Here is an 18,892-nt window from a genome sequence, read left to right on the forward strand (position 1 = left end):
ATGTGTAGATCCCCATAAACTGTTTGCCTCTCATTATCTCATTTACAGTTCACATTAACGATCGCGCAGGCCAAGGCCAGCAACAATATCCTCTCCGACGAATTCATTCCTATCGAACCCCGCTCTCACGAGCCAGGCATCTAAATAAACCGACATTTCACAGGCCCGCTCTGAACATGGCGACAAAAGCGGGGGATATTGACGGCGACGTCAAGGCAACTCCAGATACCATGGAAACCGTAGTTAAAGACACGACTTTGGAAACCACGCAAGATGCAAAAGAAGTTACCCCGCCAAAGGCTGTTGAGCCCGAATCTTTTGAGGATGCGCCAGATCCAGAGGAAGACGACCTGGACGACCTAGACGGTACCTACTCTGCAAGGCAAAGGCGATTTGATTTCCTGTAACTAATATGTTTATTCTAGACATGCTCGATGAATTTTCCCCAACTAAGACCGAGTCCAAAGCTGCAACCACCGAGGCCCCCAAACTAGAGAAATCCACAGCCGAAGGCGCCTCCGATGAGATGGCCGATCTTAATGGCATGTCGGAGGAAGACTTTGCAAAGCATTTACAAGCCGACATGGCCAATCTTTTGGGTGGCATGAATTCGAACGTAAGGACCAGTATATTATCGACAATGGCTTTCGCTAACTAGTACCAGCCAGAACTCGCAGCCCAGTTCGAGGAGATGATGAGCAAGATTGCTGCAGAAGGTGGAGAAGGACTTGGTGACTTCGGGGCTGGCATCATCCCCGAAGCTGCTGGGGCTTCGCAACAGTCTGCGAAATCTGCAGCACCCTCAGCGGCGGAAGAATCTTTCCAAGACACTATTAAGAAGACTATGGAGAAAATCCAAGCCTCGGGGGAGCAGGCTACGGCGGCGGCTAAGGAAGATGATACCGATGACATCCTGGCCGAGTTGATGAAGCAGATGCAATCTAGCGGCCTCGACGGCGAGGGTGGCGAGGAGGACTTCTCAAAGATGCTACTTGGAATGATGGAGCAATTGACAAACAAGGATATCCTCTACGAACCCATGAAGGAACTGCACGACAAGTACCCTGCCTGGATGGAGAAGAACAAGGCAACCACTAGCAAGGAAGACCTCAAGCGTTTCGAAGAGCAGCAGAAGGTTGTTGCGGAAATAGTTAAGAAGTTCGAGGAGCCGACATACACAGACGCAAGCCCGACCGACAGGGAATATATTGTGGAAAGGATGCAGTCGGTAAGTGGAGGCAAGATTTCGGCTTTAACAACTTACTGACAAGCTATAGATGCAAGCCGCTGGCTCGCCCCCGGCGGATCTAGTAGGAGATATGGCTTCGGCACAGGAAGCATTTGGTGCACCACCAGACGAAGGGTGCCCTCAACAATGATATATATAAGAGAACCATTCAGTCACATAATAGTATAGCCTTGATTATCATCCTGTAGTAGTACTCGAAATTACAGAAACGCGAATATACTCCCCAGTGGATATCCTGTCGCGTCTGTCCCAAACCCAAATACATGCTATGCCCTGAACGCCAATTACAGATATGCTTCACTCTTCCGATGTATAAGCTGGACACACGTGCTGCTCTAGCTCATGTCCATCATATCCTGGTCTGCTTCTCGCCCACTTTGTACGGGAGTTGACGACAGGTTCCCACCTGATTCATCAAAGCCTATCTCCATGAACAACTGGTCGTACTCGTCATCATCGCTACCGTATGGTGTATTGTTGTCATCGTGCTGGTTCCTTTGATTCGGCGGTGGATCCCATGACTCGGCGTCAAGCATCGATAACATAGCCTCCATCTCGGCGTCTTCCTGCTGTGCAACCTCGTCCACCATTTCTTCATCTTGACTGGGATTGATTTTTCCAATCTCTGTCGATTGGGCCTCGTCTAAGTCTTCCTCCTCTTCAAGGCCTGCCCAGGCTTGAGCATCTCTCGCACGCCTTTCCTCTCGACGTTTCTGCTCCGCAATCCAGATAGTTCGCATAATCTACAATAACACCATTAGTATTCCAATTTGCCAAACAAATATCCTCCTAGAATATCCGTACCTCGTCATCGCCACCCCTCTTCTCCCATCTCTTATCCTCACTGTCCTGCCTCACGCGTCGTAGGAACAACTTCCGTCGTGTTTCCCGCCCATTGTCATTGTCGTTCCTGTGGATCAAGGGGTTTTTCTTTGTCTGTCTCGCAGAATATGCACTCTCGTTACTTCGCTCTGTCTGGTTCGTCTGCGGCGGCGTCAGGCTTGCCATGTCGAAGCTGAAGATGTCATCGCGATTGGGTGATGCGCGTAAAGGCGAGGATGAAAGCGGTGATGGTGTCACTGGCGCATAGTGTGACGATTGGAATGCGTGATGCGAAGAAGGAGGGAGTGTGGAGAACATTTTGGGTGTGATATGTTTTTGGTGATGGATGTGATGGGAAGGTTGATAACGCGGTCATGATTGTACCATACGTAGACGCGTTCCCGCGTAAAGTGTGGGGAACCACTAAACTGGTCACGTGATATTTGTTGCCAGCCACAAAACTGCCTGAAGCAAGTATTACTTGCTTTAACTTCCAGCCAAGTTCTGGACTCATACGTTGGCGATTTTAGACTCCAGATATAACTAGAAGAAGAGAAATAGAACCAGCTCGGAGTAAGAAGGATTGTTGAAGCATAATCCAGTGCTGTAAAAGCTGGTGTCGACTGGGGTTCAAAAATATTCATGAATGTGCAAGACATGGCTCTCCCAAGCTCACTGACGTATTACGGATGCTTCGGGGTTACTGAGTTCTGACAAGTTTTGGAAACAATTGCATTGAGTAGTCAGAGTTTGTTCGATTTCTTTTAGTCTGCCATTCCCACCACAGAGGAGTGAGGAAGCAAACCTTGAGACATTCCATCCGACTCCAATCAAGCCTCAGCACCAGTTCTTTCATCTTGTCCCAAGCCGTAGAATCTGGAGCACAGTCCAAAACAGGTCATTTACAAGTCGAAGTCGTGCCAGGAGTTATAGCTGCGCCCTATAAATTTCCATCGCTTTCGAATCGGCAGGCCGAAGTATTCACAGTGCATTCAGGAAAATCACTTGTGGAACTTGGAACCGATATGTCATGTAAGCGTTCTCATTCTATAGAGGCCGCCCGTCCAGCCAGATATTGCACCGTGGGACAAAAAACCGTGGCCATGCAAGGTAAGTACAGACAGAGACTCCCGGAAACCGCTTAGTCGAAAAGACCGAAGCCCATATCGTCGTCGGACTCCTCCTTCTCTGTAAATTCATTAGCTCAGTTCGTAAATGAGTGGTAACTTGGGATCTCGTACCCTCCTCCTTCTCCTCAACTGGGGCATCCTCAGATGCAGCAGCGGCACCACCAGCGGCAGCACCGCCGGCAGCGGGTGCGCCGCCGCCCGAACCGACGTTCAGGAGCAGGTCCTTAACATCCTTTCCCTCAAGGGCCTAATCGGTCATGTCAGTTCATATTGCTCCTCCTCATACGTATAGATTGTGGTGTGCGCACCTTGGCGAACAGAGAGGTCCAGATAGGCTCGACATCGGCAACCTTGGCGGCGGCGATCAGAGTTTGAAGCTTCTCGGCCTTTAGAATCTGTTAGTTGTTGTCCTTTTCCCATTTTGCGCTTCATTTCGCGTCCAAGCAGGGTCGGTGGGATCATACAGTGATATCGACACCATCATCGGCGAGGATCAAAGCGGCGTAGGAGGTTGCGAGCTCGGCGTTCGACATTGTGAAGATCTGCGACTGCTGTAATTAGAATATATCTCAAGAGATGAAACCGAATAAGTCGTGGCACTCACTGACAGAATGTTATTTTGTCGATGTACTGATGCGAGTGACAGGTTTATCTTTACTGCGCGTTTCGCTTCAAGATCTGAAATCTGTGCGGCGAATGCCCTAATCGCAGATCCACATCTACAGAGTGGTTATGATTGGCTACAAAGCCGAGCGCTTGGACCATTGTGCGCTTGGCCGATTTCGATATAGCGCGATATTTGACTATTCCCCGCTCACCCCCACCCCTCCAGTGATCAGGAAGTGTCACTCTGGACATGCTGCAACACTGAGTCGACATTAGCTCGACAATTAATCTGATTTACAAATCCCATCTTCACATACCGATACTACTCCTGCATCCCACGGCCATCCATGCACCATCACCATGGCCGACACTCCGGTAATGAACATACCGACGGACCCAAGGGAACAGCCGATTCTCGATGAATTAATGTTGATACGAGCTGATTTGGACCTATTGAAGAGGGACAGAACTACATATATCAAGTCTTCGACAGTTGTGCCTCTATATGATAAGATAGTGGAGCAAGTACAAAAACTGAATGCCGTCCGAGAAGACCGGCCTCATGAGCAGAACAGAGGTACTTGGCATTGCATTCCGTCATAAGTGCCCAAAGGCAGTACTGACTGTATTTCTTAGTTGACCGTGTACTCGATGGCTGTTTCCAACTATTATCCTTATTTTTTATGACTATTGGGAAGAACAACGAGGCGCCGGCAGCATACGCCTTGACATCCACCATCAAGAGGCTACTTGATCACCTCACAGAAACCAAACTCTACTCCGCAAAAGACCTCGACCATGTTTCGCAGACTCTGGAATCACTCGATAATATAATCCAGAATTCCGAGGGCGTCCATTCTGATCGCTTAGTTACTTTACTTGCAAACCGAACGTCACTCTGTCGAGAAGCATGTAGCAGCCTTCAAGAGAGGCTCAAGCGCCTTGATCCCGGTTTGGCTGAGATACACCAAAAATGTATTTCCATCCTTCGGTGCATCTCGCTCGCCAACACAAAATCTAAGTTCTCGAACTCGGAAGTAAAGAAGTTTAAGGAACAGTTGGAAGAGATTAAGGCACAACAGGTTGATGGACATTTCGTGATTACACCAAACGAGATCCCGGCAGGAGACGCTGAGGTCAATGAACTCCTCACGCGGATTTTAGAATGGGCGGACGTGGTTATGGAACACAAGGGCGTGATGCCCGAGAACTTCAAGCCAATCTACGACATTTTAGTCAATATCCGTAACGAACTGGAGAAGCTCTCTCTGACCCAAGCATGGTCATTGCGAGAAACCGATCTCTACGACTACCAACGCCAACTAGATCGGATTGACGAGGCACGGGTCAATGGAAATTTCCTTGATAGTGAAGGCAATCCAGCAGAATTATATGTGCAGCGAACATTACTGTACCTGATCCGCAGGAGCTATGGTTACATATATTACCTAATGGTGTCTTCGGAGCCGGTCTCAGAAGCTCTCCAACCTATATACAATCAACTGCAAACCCTTAGGCGATGTCTAGTTGAGGTTAAGGAAATGGGAGGTGTGAGCTCGCCCCGAGAGCTGTATCCCTACAGTATGAAGGTAAACCGACACACTTCGGCTTCTTATCGATCATCTGCTGACTGTATCTAGTTAAACTCCATCGATAACATGAAGGTTGATGGCAAGTTCACGATCAACGGAGATATCCCAGAGGGCCAAGCCAGCGTCAACGAACTTCTGGCTGAGTGCTTTGATATTGCGTATGAATTGCGGATTGCTGCAGAGTCTGAGGAAAGCGGATGAGATGTGACACCCTGGGGGTACGATTTTTTTTTTCTCTTGGTTTTAAAGGCTATTTAGATGGATAGGAATTGTATCAAATGGTCGGTGGAGGTTTTGGAAGCAAGCCTATATATGTATTGCCAAGCATACTCGATAGTTGCGACCCTGTAATTCTCAAATTCACATACTTTGTTCTTAAAATGCACGTGTAATTGGCTCTAGGCCCTCCTATTCGACGATAATTCCCTTGTACCCGTGTAATATTTGCAAATGCTGCCTTTTGAACGTTGCGACGCCTCTATAATTGTTTTTTCTTCCCATAAATGAGATTCGTTCATCGTTGTGCTGTAATGGTTCATGGGTTGGGGTGGTCCATGCAGGGTCAGCCTGAGGTTGGTTCCCTCAATAGCAACAACTAGCGAGTGCTAGCAACGGACGACTGTCGAGCTTGAATGACTTTACACTTCAACCTAACAAAAACCCTCCCACCAACACTGTTCGTCTTCCATCTACGACACTTCACAGTTCTTCTGTGTCTTACGCCTTCGGCCCCTACGTGTTACATAGTCGGGGTCTCTGGTATTTCCTCCAAGCTTCTGGAATAGTTACGATCGGTGCAGCGATCATGAACATTTTGCTGCAGCAACATCCGACTTTCTTTCCCCATCACCACAACTCCCCGAGACGATCTCCGTCAATATCACGTATGTATCTGTCCTCTTTGAATCTACCCCGACACTACATCAGTAGCTAACGACCGCCATCGACTTGTAGCCACCCACCTCTCTCCCAGAATGTCCGCCCGCAAGCGAAAAGCCGACGATGAACTAGATCCTCGATCTCTCGACGAAGACATGTCTGTCTCTCCTCTTACGTCTCCCGCTATATCATCCCGCCACATCGCTCGCCCATCGAAGAAGATCAGAAACAACGAAGTCATAGGCCGGCCGCTCGAACTGCCTCGCCTCCTCGAAACCCTCGATGCGGACTCGCTGAGGAACGTCCTGCAAACAATATGCGAACGCCACCCTGAAATCGGACAGGAGGTCGTTACATCAGCACCACGCCCATCTGTTGCATCTACTATTGGCGTCCTTGAGCAATACCAGGAGCGTTTACGGCAGGCCTTTCCGTTCGGTGGCAATACCGGAAGCGATTACGCATATAATCGCGTTCGAATCCAACTTACCCAACTGATTGACGCCATCAGCGATTTTGTCCCTCACTACCTTCCTCCACATGAAACACAAGTTACTACGTCTCTGGACTTTCTCGACAGCGTCACTAACATCGTTCACCAACTACCCGACTGGGAAAGCTCGAGCCACAACCACCACAAAGATAATGCATACGACGAGATCTCACGAGCCTGGGCACGGGTCATAAGCGAAGCAAGCAAGCGCGGAGGAGGAATCCAACTACACAACGGAGGGTGGGATCAGAAACTTCAGAAACACAATGCCATGAGTGGCGGGCAGATGCAGGCAGCTGTCAACGCACTGGGATCAAACTTATACTGTGGCGGAGCGAACGGATCCTCGAACTCGAACATGAACTCAAACAATGATCCCAATTCTATCCGAAACCAGCTCTTCTCAGGCACATATGGCACCAACCTTCCGGTGCGTGTGGGACCTTGGTAAACCAATAAACTGGCACGCGGCTCACATCTCACCAGAGACTAAGGTAGACACGGCACGAGGGGAATCCGGTTTATATACCTACAATATGGCGCGAAGGGAAATAGGGAGGAGCAACAAGGCTCTGTGCATGCGTTTTTGCGCCGGGACTTTGATTACGGGGTGGTGTTTTTATTAATTTGATGCTGAGGCATCTCACGACGTTAACGTTACGAATTCATTTGAGAGAGAGAGAGAGAGCAACCGAGTGGGGAATTTTTCTGCATTTTCAGGTACGGTGATTGATTTCCAGTACTTGGTCACGGGCGTTCAACTATCGTCGTCGGCGTTTTCGCGGTTGTGGGCTACGTTGTGGTAGGGCGCCGTTTGCTATTGGAGTAATCACATGCGCTGGGTTGGGGTCGGTTGGCGCTATGATTGATGGGAGGGCAAGGGATGCTATACGCTACGGGTGAAGGTTCCAGAGTTGGAGTTCGTCCCATATGGACGACTCGCTCATTATGGCGAGAATAGAAGACATATTACAGGAAGATGTGATAATGGTTTTCCTGCGATGCGATCCTCCCGTGTGATGAACCAGCCTATTACTATGTCAGAAAACCCATGACACCAATTGTCTCACCGCCTTTTGCCACCCACGATGACATATGATATGGGAAGCCATCTACGGATATAGACCACCTACCAATATAGATTTCATTGGTTTTAAAGAGCTATGGATATTTCGCCCTTCCGTAGTGGCTCTAGGGTTAAAGAATCGACAACATTGCATTATCGTGCGTCGTGCTGGGTCGTGTCACCTGCCGAGGTGGCAAGGCTGACGAGGCTGACGCGGTCGACAACAGGAGGGGTCGATATTGGTCGTGTGTATATTTGGGCAGTACAGTCAGATGGGCTGAAGAAGTGTTTTTGGCTGCTCAGGACAATGAGAATGATGATAGTATCTATACTCGTACTAGATAACAAAGAATAAATTAAGCAGAACTTCAAAGATTTCCTATTCCCACAGTGATAAACACCTCAAAAGTCCATACGTCGCACAACACATCGTCAACAACCTTAATCCCTGAATCCCACCGCCGCTTTGTCAGCCTCTCTCACCTCCCCCACCAAAACGCCAAGCCCCCTCCACCTCAACGCCGATAACCGTCGCCAGCTCACCCACCCTCTACCCATCCCACCAACTGTTCCCCCCCCGCAATGCCACCCGCGCGTCTCCCCCAACTAACTCTCAAGACGCTGCCCGCTCTCGCCGCAATCGCACCCCTCCGACCCTCGCTCCCGAAATCAAAAACGCACCAGCTGAGAGCTATGGCGTCCGCTGCGCCAGTGAAGTGTGATTGGCTGGTTATTGTGCCTGATCAGCCGGGGAAGCTGGAGGCGAGGATGGCGGTTAGGAGGTGAGTGATTTTGTTCTCGTGGGTTTTGGGGGGGATGGGAGGTTAATGTATATGGGGTGAAGTGATCATTTGAAGAATGTTATGCCGAAGGTTGAGGAGGGGCTTTGGAAGGTGGGGGGTAAGTTTAATTTGGTTTTGTCAATCATTGTCCCTCGTTTCCCCCCTTACTTGCTTTCTGGTAACAACAGAAATTGGAAAGCTGTGAACCAAATGCTTCCTGTTTTACCCCGATCGCGAGTTATAGCTCTATACTGATGAATTCGCAGGTGCTACTCTCGATGAGCCGCCAAAGGAGGGAGAGGCGTTGAAGATCAACGGCTCCTGTTTCATCGCTCATGCAACGACGAAAGAAGAGGTAATGGTGGAGCTCAAGAACGATGTCTACGCCAAGGGAGAGGTGTGGGATTTTGAAAAGGTATGTAGCACGTCAGGAAGCCAGGAGCTTGCTAACTCTATAGATTCAAATTATGCCATTCAAGGCAGCTTTCATCAAGCCATAGAACTGAGATCCGAGATGGATGGGTGGTGGATATGAAGGCCAAGGCGACAGGGGTGGAATTGTTGGTCCTATTAGACTTCAGGGCAGAAAATACCTTGGAAAAGCTTGAAACTACTTCATGTGTTATGGATCTCTGATAACTTTGATCATTTGTGATATTTCAGTGCCAGTTAAAGCTTTGTCTATTATTTCACCATATTCATCTTTAAATCGCCATGTTATATTGCAGAACAGTTGTAGTTTTAACTTTCAAATTTTGGAACAAATGATTCCACTTTATACCAACATCCTATAATCTACATATACGGAGCGTAGCGCTCCAAGAGCAAACAAAAACACATCTAATGCCCCCTTTTTTACTTCAAAATAAACCATCCCTCTAAGCAGACTTCTCCGCAGCAGCCTTAGCCAAAAGGTTCAACGCACTGCCAGCGATAACGAAGCTAGCCTGATCAGGGCTGAAAGTGTGCTTCGTCTCAATCACAAACTCCTTTCCACTGGGCTTGGTAACCTTCAGGCTCACCTCACCCTTACCTCCATTCTTCAACATCTCGTACAACCCCACGGTCTCAACCTCGTCACACGCATCAATGGCATCGTAGTCCGCCTCGTTCGCAAACGTCAACGGGACAACACCCTGCTTCTTCAGGTTGGTCTCGTGGATGCGCGCGAAGCTCTTGGAGAGGATGACACGGCCACCGAGGTAACGCGGTTGCAGAGCGGCGTGCTCGCGTGCGGAACCCTCGCCGTAGTTGCTCTCAGCAACAACGAGCCACTCAACGCCCTGGCTCCTCCACCTCTCAGCAAGCTCTGGGATACCGCTGGTGGAACCATCGACATCGTAAGCGACGTTGACCTCGCCGGTGGCCTTGTTGACGGCGGTGATGAGGGTGTTGGCGGAGATGTTGGGGAGATGGCCCTTGTATTTCAGCCACGGGCCGGCCGCGGAGATCGTGTCGGTGGTGCACTTGCCGGTGACCTTGTAGAGGACGCGGAGGCCCTTGAGGTTGCCCTCGGGGAAGGGTGCGAAGGGCTCGAGCAGGGCAAGGCGGTCGGACTTGGGGGATACGACGACGGGGGTCTCGGGGCTGGGGGCACCGGTTATGGGCTGGAAGTCGGGGTTTCCGGTCTCGAAGCCAGACTGGGGGAGCTCGGAGCCGGAGGGAGCGGAGAACTTGAATTCGGCGCCGGAGGGAGTGGTGATGGAGTCGGTGAGGGGGTTGAAGGATGTGGATCCGCCGTAAGCCATCGCGGTGACAATCTCAGGTGATGCGAGGAAGTTCATGGTATCTGGGTTTCCATCGTTGCGGCCGCGGAAATTGCGGTTGTAAGAGGTGAAAATGGCATTCTCCTCGCCCTTAGCCGGGAGAGGAACCTCCTCAGTTGCGGTACGCTTCCACTGTCCGATACAGGGTCCGCATGCATTGGCAAGAACGATACCTCCGGATTCCTCGAAGGTGGCGAGGGTGGAGTCACGCTCGAGAGTGGCGCGAATCTGCTCAGACCCTGGGGTGATGAAGAATGGAACGCTGGGAGTGAGACCAGCTGCGGCGGCCTGTTTGACGAGATCCTCAGCGCGGGTCATATCTTCGTATGAAGAGTTTGTGCACGACCCAATGAGGCCTGCCGAGACCTTCTTGGGCCAGCCATTGGCTTCGGAGGTGGCAGCGAATTGCGAAATAGGTGTCGAGAGATCAGGTGTGAAGGGACCATTCACATATGGCTCTAGCTCGGAAAGATTGATGGTAATAACTTGGTCGTAGTTAGCATTCTCATCAGGGGACAGCAGGTTGCGGGCTGATGGGAACGAGGCGATCATCCTTGCTTGACGGGCAATGGAAGCTCGGTGTGTCGACTCGAGATATGGTACCATTCGCTGGGAGAAGGGGAACAGGGAAGTTGTCGCTCCAACCTCGGCACCCATGTTGCAGATGGTAGCCATGCCTGTGCAGCTTAGCGTATCAACGCCGGGGCCGTGGTATTCGATGATGAATCCGGTTCCACCCCTGACAGTAAGTTTGCCAGCTAGGTGCATGATGACGTCCTTTGGCGATGCCCAGCCACTGAGTTGGCCTTCCAGGCGCACACCGAGAACCTTTGGTGCCTTCAACTCCCAAGGCGCATCAACAAGAGCATCCACGGCGTCGGCACCACCCACACCAATTGCGATTGCTCCAAGTCCACCACCGTTTGGTGTGTGACTATCGGTTCCGAGCATCATCAGGCCAGGGGCTGCATAGTTTTCCAACACAGTCTGGTGGATGATACCAGCTCCCGGTGGCCAGAACTCAATACCGTACTTCTTTGACGCCGACTCCAAAAAGTCGAAGACCTCCTTGTTGCCCTTGATGGACTCTGGCAGGTCAACATCCGCACCTCTCTGACCCACAATCATATGGTCGCAGTGAATACTAGCTGGCACGGCAGTGGAAGGCAGTTTGCACGTCATGAATTGAAGAAGTGCCATCTGAGCAGATGCATCCTGCATAGCGACTCTGTCAGGCTTCAACTTCAGGTTGGCATTGCCACGGATATTCAGGCCATTGTCGGTTCCTGTAAGAAGGGACTCCTCCGGGTTGTCGAGATGGGAGTACAGGATCTTTTCCGACAGTGTGAGGGCGCGCTCAGCTCCAAGCACACGGCGCACCTCTGCCAGTCTCTTAAGAAGCTTGGGGTATGGAGGTGTTCGCGACGAAACATCAGGTTCTTGGGGTGTCGCACTGTTGACAGAGGCAAAGCCGCGCGAGAATTGAGCACGGGACAATCGTGAAGGGCAGGACACCTGGGGATTGGTTAGGTTAAAAGTTCTACTGACAATTGCGAGTGAGATTTTTGACTTACCCGCAGGGCAGACCTGCTGCTCTGCAATAGCCGGCCAGACGTCATTGTGGTGATATGAATTCTGTGGAGGATTGTATGGCGAAGCAACAGATTGAACGCAACTGCGGTCTCGGCGTTACTCAGAACTTTTTCCGGGGCTGCAGGGGACGATCCTGACGCTGGTTTAAGCTTTTATGGTCAGGGCCTTTGTTGCGACGCTGATTGGTTGAATAAATGTTGCCTTATATCGTGCACGGACCAACTGAAATTGAGGTACGTGTAGTGGTGTACCTTCTGTTGAAGCTCGCACGAAATCAAATTCACCCACCGTCAGGGGGATTACATTCACAACGTGTAGTCACTGAACTTCCAAATCCAAGGTATGTTTGCCAGAGTTCATTTGTATCTGCTTCCGGTTGCTTTCCATGTAACTTCAGAACATACATTTACTCAGATCGGTCTTGGCAACGACGGTGTCGTTCTTGCCTTGTTCTCATATCCTGTGTTTACTTCTGGGCTTCACAACGTATCAAGGAAATAGCAAGTAGCCTCTACAACTCTTGTGGTTATGAGGTCTCATTGTGTTTCTTGTAGTCTGATGGAGTGGAATCACCTCAATTTTTTTTTTTTTTTCATCATCAATATTTTTGTTTTCTGTGTATTTTCCCTTTGCAAACGTAGAGGCAACGGTTGACGTGCAGGACCAGCAGATACCAACCACCTTCGACTTTGAAACTGGACACAGAACTCAGAGCCCGTACACCGTGTGGGAGGTGATAAGGTCTGGAAGTATTCCAGGAACCTCCGAGAAATCTCGACATCATGGAGAATGCACTTGAGCCACCGGGAGGCTCCCCATATGGCGATAACCCACCTCAGTTTCTCTTGGACGCAATGATGGTATGATTTAGTGACTCTCCAAGCTCACCACCTGGATAACTTTCATTTTGTTTGTCATACACATGCTAATATTCTCCCAATATAGGAAGAACTTGGCATTGGCAGAATAAATGATCTTTCCTTGGAAGACAACCCAAAGGATAGAAGAAATGTCAACATAGCTGTGGGAGCTTCCCTGGCGAAACCCCCCACTAAGGAGATCAAGAAGATTACCAGCAAATATGGGAATGAGATCAACATGTGGAAATGTGAGGTCATTTTTAGACTACACACCAAATCTAGCAACTGACGATCGAACAGCTTTCAAACCCGATGATGTGGATCAAGATGCTCTCTTATTGGATGACTTGGGAAGCGGCCAGTCACATCGTCTTCGTATGCAAGCAACTCTTGCTGGATCTTCAAACCGAGGGGGAGGCGATCCAAGAGGTGCTCGAGGTGGTCATAGTGGCGCTAGTCACACCAGTGGTAGTTCAAGAGGTGGTGGGGTTACTGGACAGAGGTAAGCCTTTCTTTGACAATATCACCTTTGATCTGCTAACTTTGAATACAGCAACAGAAGGAACAGAGCTCCCATTGAGGAAATTGCCAACCTACTCCGATTCTCGGATCCATTATCAGTTCTCCGTGGGGGAGGAGGTGGCGGACGAGGCGGCAATAATGGCCGTGCTGGTACAACTCACGGCCATTTTGTTCATGGTTTGCACAATAACCCACAAGTGAAGAACATTTCTTCTGGGCAAACGAGACAACAGACAACCACACCGCAAAAGACCACACAAAGAAGACCCCCACAACAGAGACCCGTACAACGCAATTCTTCTCCATTGTTGTCTTTGGCAACCCCAGAGTCCTTTTTCCCAAGTGCCAAAAGAGTTGAGAATACCCAACCTCAGCCAACTACCACACAACCAACCAAGAGACAGCCCGCTACCGGACAACTACCCCCTAAACCACCAACCACGAAACAACCAGCCAGTGGGCAAGCAACTGCCAGACAACCAGCCGTTAAGTCACCAGTCGTTAAACCACCCGCCACTAAACCACCAGTCACCAAGACACCAGCCACTGGACAACCAACCGCAGGACCAGTGGCTCCGATTTCGAAGCCCAACAAACCCCCTCACATTAATTCACCCGCCAAAGTGCCCAAGGACATTGCGCCTGATAATACCAGGACAATACCAAGCAAAGACAATGACGAGGACCTTATCTTCTGTGATCTTATCTCTTTAGATAATGACGGATGGGTGTCTACAGCCACATCCGCTGAAGTTATAGTGGAAGAGCCACCTTCAGCCTATATGCAAGACATGTGGACCTTGGAAGATAGTGCAAATGCGGTCTTCAACATAATGGTAGAAGTTACGATGAAAGGAATGGCCAAGGAGAGGGCAGTTCTCGTGGAAACTATTGCCAGTGGCGTGGTCCCAGATGGTCGGGGGATGGCATCATCTGTGTATGCTTCGGATGAGCCTGTAACCAAAGAATCAATCAAAACCTACTGGGAGACTCAGGGCCCCTCGTTCCGAAAAGGCCTTGAAAACGAATCTATTTGCCTGATTCTCGAAGGTGTCGCTGCCGAGATAGTCAGACGAGATGCGCCTACTTCAAGTGATTTAGGCCAGCAGGATGTATCGGGAAGCGTCTCCGAATACGATCAATCTAACTCCGACGAGGCTATCAATCAAACCGAGCAGGCTGGCACCCCCGGCAGTGTGACTGGTGAGCCCCAAGGTGTTTCAGAACCCGTTGAGAACATTTCTGGTAGTCCAGAGACTGCGGGAGACGTGAAGGAGCCTGAAATTACTTTTGTACAATACGATGCCTCCGAGCTATTGCAGCTCAGGAGCAGAGCTTTGACAGTGGATAAGAGCGCCTTCCCTGACGAGATCCGCCAGTTTGTTGTCAAGGATACCAATGATACCAATGTGTTGCTGCAGAAACCAAAGATTATAAAGGTGCTCGGAGGATTGGCGGACTCAAAATGGGCTAGTCCTTCTAAGACTAACGATGAGAATGTTGCTCCCAGCAAAACCAAGGCTGCCCCCATAAAAACTAATGCTGCTCCCCTCAAAACTAATACCACTCCCGTCAAAACCAATGTTGCTTCGAGCAAAGTCAATTTCGACCCCAGCAAAGCCAGTTTCGTCCCCAGCAATACCTCTCGGCCTTCTCCTACGGACAGCAGTGCATCTAACTTCTTTTCGGAGAAGCTCCTGCCTACCAAGGCTACGAACGGACTGGCAGATTCAAAATGGGCAGACGAGCCGAAGACCCCTGATACTTACACTCCACTAGATCTCGTTTCAGCCATTTTGAGCGTCACAGTGCCCGTCCGTCCCAAGCGTCCTGGCTTGAGTGATTCCATGTGGGCCGATAATCCTCCAAGCAAGGGATCACTGACTCGCCCTTCGATCAACAAAGAAGTTGTCGATAGGATGATTAACCCCCAACTGACCCATTCAAGCAGAGATCGTCGCAAGAAGTCAATCGAGATCATCACTGAGGCGACGAAGAGGAGGACTGCTGTACTTGAGAAACAAGCGGCTGAGAAGGAAGCTGCGTTTGCTAACTATCCCCACTACTAACTTTGACTCGTGGCGGGTTGAGGAGCTGACCTGTGAGACGGAGAATAAAGAGAAGGGCAGCAGCGATTAATATGTTCGGAGCAGTCAACACTTCCAGGGCTCAACAAGGTTGGCGAAACGGGCTGAGGCAGTGAGAAACCAAAGAGATGGGCTGGAGATGAAGACCTTAGATTATGACCCAATGAAGCTCATTCTCGCCGAGAACTAGCCCTCGTCGGCCCATGTTGAATGTGAATGTACTTATGATACAGTAATTCAGCCTTGAGTTATACTCTTATGAAACTCCAGCAAAATAGCCGTGGAAAGAGTGTCATTCCACTCAGGGGAATACAAGTCAAGACACACTGGAACCATTATCCCGCCTTGATAGCCTTAATTGACCAACAATAAATATCAAATTAAAGGGTATATCGCAAGCGCCTAGGAACCTTTATAACAAAACCTCTCTGTACCGTCAATCGCCATAACATCTTCAAGTTCCCCGTAAATCACCAAATTTAATATCGCCCACTCATATCGCCGCTTTCCCCAGATCTCTCCATGCCCCAGCTTGCGCCTCTGGATAACCCTGCTCTGTCCCGGTCCCGCCATCGCCATAACGCCATGTCCGTCGGGGTCCTTCATATTCTTCTCGCTGAGTGAGATGTAACTCGCCATCTACCACCGTCGGTACCATATCTTTTGCATCGAATTCGCCGAATATCTTGTGTAGTGGCAAATCATCACGGCCCAGCACCGCAGGATTGATCTTAAATGGTTGGTTTTGATGTTTGCTCCACGTCGAGTCTACATCGAGTCTGCTGAATACTTCGCCAAATTGTCTCTTTCTGCCTCCTCTCGCAGCGATCTTGGCTTGGATGGATATGTATGATGAATCTTCAGTACGCATGTCAAAGAGTGTTGTTGCTACAAACTCCTCGTCTGAACCGCGGTATTTTGAGAGTACATCATAGAAGCCTTGAGAGTTGGGCTCTGTGCCAAGAGGTTTTTTGGAGCGCCTAGCTTGCACCGAATTCGGGTTCAGGGTCGGTTCGATCGAATCGGGGCACACTCCGATAAAAGGAACGGACGATTGGAATTTCACAATCCCATTATCCGTAAAGTCTCTGTCATCTGAAAGAATCGCCGGGGCTTCTGGTGGCTGCCTTAAAGCAGTATTGGAAGGAGACGTTGACTCGAGAATGGATAAAGGCTTTGTAGGCTGGTCATCTCTGCTCTTGTACGTGTTCTCAGGACCTCGGTTCGTACTATCCGTAGATGCGATGTATTCTGGATGCTGGGAGGGTTCGGGGACAAGAGTGTCCCCGAATAGAAAAGGAGAGTCTTCTGGTAGAGGAGAGCAGTCCAGCATAGAAAGAGAGCTATCTGATAGAAGAGGGTCCTCTAACAGAGAAAGGTTGTCATCTGATAGAAGAAGAAAATCCTCTGGTATATGGGAGCCTTCCGAAACAGAAAGAGCGCCTTTTGACTCAAGAACCAAGCCTTCTGATACGGGAAGAACATCCCCTGGGAAAAATGAATTGTTGGCGCTATTGTGGGCTCCATTTTTCGGCTCCGGAGGGGCTATGCGGCCATCTGAAAAACTCGGCTTTGAATGCGGAATCTGTATATCTGGCAAGGTCGACTTAAAGGACGGGTTGGAAGATGGCGGGGTAGCTAACCCAGTAGCATTGATTCCAGTTGACCTGGCTGCCTCGGAATGGATAATGCTGCGCGATCTTGTCATCATGGGTTCCAGAGGCATAATTCCCGTTCTCCTGGCATCTTTATCTGTCGAAACGTTCAAACTTTCAGCTCCCATTAGTACTTCCGGCGCATTTCCCACATGGTCAGATGACATGTGCAACCCCTGGCGGCCTATAGGCCCTGCATCGGACTTCTGGCTCGCAAAACCTGACTCGGTATTTCCTTCAGTAATGCCTCCGACCTTTTGCGACTTGGGATTTCGCCAGTTTTCGATCTCATCTGCGGCACTGTGTGTATCGTAGGGTTTCCGCTTCTTGCCTCCGTCATTAGGCCCCGCCGTTGGCGTCAGCGGTGAAAAATTCCGACGTCTCATAGTATCATTGCCGCTACCACTCATAGAACTGACTTCGGATCGCGGCGTCCAGAGGCCGCTTTCGGACCTTTTCGGTTTCAACCTCCTCGCTTTCAACTTGGATGTTGCGTACTTCGCAGCTTGTTTGCAAGAGGTACACACTTCATTCGAACTGTCCTCCTGCAGGACGGGTTTATTGCAAGTACTGACAATGCACCTTCTTCCATATAATGGCTCGCCGCTAGGATTAGCCGATGAAACATTTCCGGTAGCCACCATTATATACTCTGTCCGAAAGCTTTAATGAAAAGGTCCTGATTGGGCCTACAAGGAAACTTCCGCCAGCCTGGTTGACTGTTGGCCGCTTAACTGGTGGCCACCTGACTAGCAGTACCTGGGGCAGGTTGCCCCTAGCCTATGTCTGGCGTCTGACGTAGGTTGCATGTGGCAACACAACAGCGTTTGGATACAAGGAACTGCCTAAGGAAGTTCTAGGTGAAACATTAGCAGTGATTCTCCTAGGTAGTGTTGGAAAATAATTGCAATGGGTGCTATTTCAGGTCTTTTCAGTTATTATAGTCAGCATTCTGCGAGTTCAGCGGCTTCGAGCCCTTTCAACACCAAGGTAGCGACCTCGGATCGTCGCAACAAACTTATGCTGGCCCAACGCCCGCCGACCAACGTTTGTTAACACCCACTTTACACCATGCCTTTGGCTCTAAATCACTTGTTTGCAGATAGAGAGCTCCTGAATACAGTCACTTTGATGTATCCTCCAACTTCACTATGAATCCACTAACTTCTGTGAAACATAGTCTTGCCTTTGTTGAAGGACGCGCCTAGACAGCACAGATACGATGTTGCGACGGATCTTCAGCCTTGCGCACATCCGATGTTGAAGGAAGCTGAAACCAGAAGAACTCCTTGCAGTCTGACCTTTTACCAGGTTGGTCATCACCAATAGCGGTTAATGGAAAGATGATTGACAGTATAAAACGCTACACATACCGTATGATCTTGTGGCTTATCGTTTCCGCTGTGCCAAGTCGCAGGACGAGTAAAGGGTGAAAATAACCATCAGCTTTGGTGATCGTAATGTTTGTAATCACATCGATGTTTAGTCCGCTAGTAACTGGCTATGGTCGACAAACACAGTGTATTCTGTCATGAGGCTGCCAGATCCAACTGCTAGGAAACGTTGGACCTTCTTGACAAATGGGTTGATGGTCGGTCGTTTGATGTTAGGGACAGTGATATTAGGTATCGCTATGCATGAAATAAAACAACTAAATCAGACGCTGTTATAACAAAAACAGAAAAAAATAAACAAAAAAAACGTGAGGCCCTTTGAACTCTCTGCACCAAAGAAGTTAGGAGGGTTGTCGTTACAAAGGGAAGCACAGCGCGTGATGGAGTGAAACATTA

General features: G+C 49.6%; 9 protein-coding genes across 9 annotated transcripts; 5 read left to right on the top strand and 4 right to left on the bottom strand.

The window, feature by feature from the left end:
* Positions 1 to 7: 7 nt before the first annotated feature.
* PEX19 (Peroxisome chaperone and import receptor) lies at positions 8 to 1,487 on the top strand. The gene is made up of 4 exons (XM_018276453.2): positions 8 to 366; positions 426 to 616; positions 665 to 1,228; positions 1,278 to 1,487. Exons 1-4 carry the CDS (start codon positions 177 to 179, stop codon positions 1,377 to 1,379), a joined length of 1,047 nt encoding a protein of 348 aa, XP_018127918.1. The 5' UTR covers positions 8 to 176; the 3' UTR covers positions 1,380 to 1,487.
* Positions 1,403 to 2,812, bottom strand: VE01_07018 (uncharacterized protein). Its single transcript, XM_018276454.2, has 2 exons — positions 2,054 to 2,812; positions 1,403 to 1,992 (listed from the first exon to the last, which is right to left on the bottom strand). Exons 1-2 carry the CDS (start codon positions 2,387 to 2,389, stop codon positions 1,585 to 1,587), a joined length of 744 nt encoding a protein of 247 aa, XP_018127891.1. The 5' UTR covers positions 2,390 to 2,812; the 3' UTR covers positions 1,403 to 1,584.
* VE01_07019 (uncharacterized protein) lies at positions 2,813 to 3,734 on the bottom strand (the record flags this gene model as incomplete). Its single annotated transcript, XM_018276455.2, has 4 exons — positions 2,813 to 3,259; positions 3,313 to 3,448; positions 3,510 to 3,587; positions 3,666 to 3,734. 4 exons carry the CDS (start codon positions 3,732 to 3,734, stop codon positions 3,213 to 3,215), a joined length of 330 nt encoding a protein of 109 aa, XP_018127890.1. The 3' UTR covers positions 2,813 to 3,212.
* Positions 3,735 to 4,037: 303 nt separating this feature from the next.
* On the top strand, positions 4,038 to 5,808 carry VE01_07020 (uncharacterized protein). Its single transcript, XM_018276456.2, has 3 exons — positions 4,038 to 4,384; positions 4,444 to 5,396; positions 5,448 to 5,808. The coding sequence occupies exons 1-3, from the start codon at positions 4,168 to 4,170 to the stop codon at positions 5,598 to 5,600; spliced, it is 1,323 nt and encodes a 440-aa protein (XP_018127884.1). The 5' UTR covers positions 4,038 to 4,167; the 3' UTR covers positions 5,601 to 5,808.
* A 210-nt stretch (positions 5,809 to 6,018) lies between these two features.
* STS1 (protein DBF8) lies at positions 6,019 to 8,198 on the top strand. The gene is made up of 2 exons (XM_018276457.2): positions 6,019 to 6,283; positions 6,354 to 8,198. Exons 1-2 carry the CDS (start codon positions 6,205 to 6,207, stop codon positions 7,220 to 7,222), a joined length of 948 nt encoding a protein of 315 aa, XP_018127885.2. The 5' UTR covers positions 6,019 to 6,204; the 3' UTR covers positions 7,223 to 8,198.
* Positions 8,199 to 8,366: 168 nt separating this feature from the next.
* VE01_07022 (uncharacterized protein) lies at positions 8,367 to 9,449 on the top strand. The gene is made up of 4 exons (XM_018276458.2): positions 8,367 to 8,619; positions 8,682 to 8,737; positions 8,886 to 9,034; positions 9,078 to 9,449. The coding sequence occupies exons 1-4, from the start codon at positions 8,420 to 8,422 to the stop codon at positions 9,117 to 9,119; spliced, it is 447 nt and encodes a 148-aa protein (XP_018127882.1). The 5' UTR covers positions 8,367 to 8,419; the 3' UTR covers positions 9,120 to 9,449.
* ACO2 (aconitate hydratase) lies at positions 9,389 to 12,104 on the bottom strand. Its single transcript, XM_018276459.2, has 2 exons — positions 11,960 to 12,104; positions 9,389 to 11,900 (listed from the first exon to the last, which is right to left on the bottom strand). Exons 1-2 carry the CDS (start codon positions 12,002 to 12,004, stop codon positions 9,498 to 9,500), a joined length of 2,448 nt encoding a protein of 815 aa, XP_018127883.1. The 5' UTR covers positions 12,005 to 12,104; the 3' UTR covers positions 9,389 to 9,497.
* A 193-nt stretch (positions 12,105 to 12,297) lies between these two features.
* On the top strand, positions 12,298 to 15,607 carry VE01_07024 (uncharacterized protein). Its single transcript, XM_059463850.1, has 6 exons — positions 12,298 to 12,318; positions 12,649 to 12,838; positions 12,924 to 13,086; positions 13,139 to 13,340; positions 13,392 to 13,537; positions 13,594 to 15,607. The coding sequence occupies exons 3-6, from the start codon at positions 13,060 to 13,062 to the stop codon at positions 15,427 to 15,429; spliced, it is 2,211 nt and encodes a 736-aa protein (XP_059319479.1). The 5' UTR covers positions 12,298 to 12,318; positions 12,649 to 12,838; positions 12,924 to 13,059; the 3' UTR covers positions 15,430 to 15,607.
* Positions 15,422 to 18,880, bottom strand: VE01_07025 (uncharacterized protein). The gene is made up of 2 exons (XM_018276461.2): positions 18,476 to 18,880; positions 15,422 to 17,958 (listed from the first exon to the last, which is right to left on the bottom strand). Exon 2 carries the CDS (start codon positions 17,744 to 17,746, stop codon positions 15,941 to 15,943), a length of 1,806 nt encoding a protein of 601 aa, XP_018127887.1. The 5' UTR covers positions 17,747 to 17,958; positions 18,476 to 18,880; the 3' UTR covers positions 15,422 to 15,940.
* Between the last annotated feature and the right edge of the window lie 12 nt (positions 18,881 to 18,892).

Source organism: Pseudogymnoascus verrucosus (assembly GCF_001662655.1).
Source record: "Pseudogymnoascus verrucosus strain UAMH 10579 unplaced genomic scaffold scaffold_41, whole genome shotgun sequence".
Classification (NCBI taxonomy): domain Eukaryota; kingdom Fungi; phylum Ascomycota; class Leotiomycetes; order Thelebolales; family Thelebolaceae; genus Pseudogymnoascus; species Pseudogymnoascus verrucosus.

Coding starts and splice junctions, on each gene's coding strand:
- STS1 (XM_018276457.2), top strand. CDS start 6,205: ATGAACATTTTGCTGCAGCAACATCCGACTTTCTTTCCCCATCACCAC. Junction 6,284..6,353: donor ACGATCTCCGTCAATATCAC/GTATGTATCTGT, acceptor ATCGACTTGTAG/CCACCCACCTCTCTCCCAGA.
- VE01_07024 (XM_059463850.1), top strand. CDS start 13,060: ATGGGAATGAGATCAACATGTGGAAAT. Junction 13,341..13,391: donor GGTGGGGTTACTGGACAGAG/GTAAGCCTTTCT, acceptor CTTTGAATACAG/CAACAGAAGGAACAGAGCTC. Junction 13,538..13,593: donor TCACGGCCATTTTGTTCATG/GTTTGCACAATA, acceptor ACGAGACAACAG/ACAACCACACCGCAAAAGAC.
- VE01_07025 (XM_018276461.2), bottom strand. CDS start 17,746: ATGGTGGCTACCGGAAATGTTTCATCGGCTAATCCTAGCGGCGAGCCA.
- PEX19 (XM_018276453.2), top strand. CDS start 177: ATGGCGACAAAAGCGGGGGATATTGACGGCGACGTCAAGGCAACTCCA. Junction 367..425: donor CGACCTGGACGACCTAGACG/GTACCTACTCTG, acceptor TGTTTATTCTAG/ACATGCTCGATGAATTTTCC. Junction 1,229..1,277: donor TTGTGGAAAGGATGCAGTCG/GTAAGTGGAGGC, acceptor GACAAGCTATAG/ATGCAAGCCGCTGGCTCGCC.
- VE01_07018 (XM_018276454.2), bottom strand. CDS start 2,389: ATGTTCTCCACACTCCCTCCTTCTTCGCATCACGCATTCCAATCGTCA. Junction 1,993..2,053: donor AGAGGGGTGGCGATGACGAG/GTACGGATATTC, acceptor GTGTTATTGTAG/ATTATGCGAACTATCTGGAT.
- ACO2 (XM_018276459.2), bottom strand. CDS start 12,004: ATGACGTCTGGCCGGCTATTGCAGAGCAGCAGGTCTGCCCTGCGG. Junction 11,901..11,959: donor GCAGCAGGTCTGCCCTGCGG/GTAAGTCAAAAA, acceptor ACCAATCCCCAG/GTGTCCTGCCCTTCACGATT.
- VE01_07020 (XM_018276456.2), top strand. CDS start 4,168: ATGGCCGACACTCCGGTAATGAACATACCGACGGACCCAAGGGAACAG. Junction 4,385..4,443: donor GCCTCATGAGCAGAACAGAG/GTACTTGGCATT, acceptor TGTATTTCTTAG/TTGACCGTGTACTCGATGGC. Junction 5,397..5,447: donor TGTATCCCTACAGTATGAAG/GTAAACCGACAC, acceptor GACTGTATCTAG/TTAAACTCCATCGATAACAT.
- VE01_07022 (XM_018276458.2), top strand. CDS start 8,420: ATGCCACCCGCGCGTCTCCCCCAACTAACTCTCAAGACGCTGCCCGCT. Junction 8,738..8,885: donor GGGGCTTTGGAAGGTGGGGG/GTAAGTTTAATT, acceptor ATGAATTCGCAG/GTGCTACTCTCGATGAGCCG. Junction 9,035..9,077: donor AGGTGTGGGATTTTGAAAAG/GTATGTAGCACG, acceptor CTAACTCTATAG/ATTCAAATTATGCCATTCAA.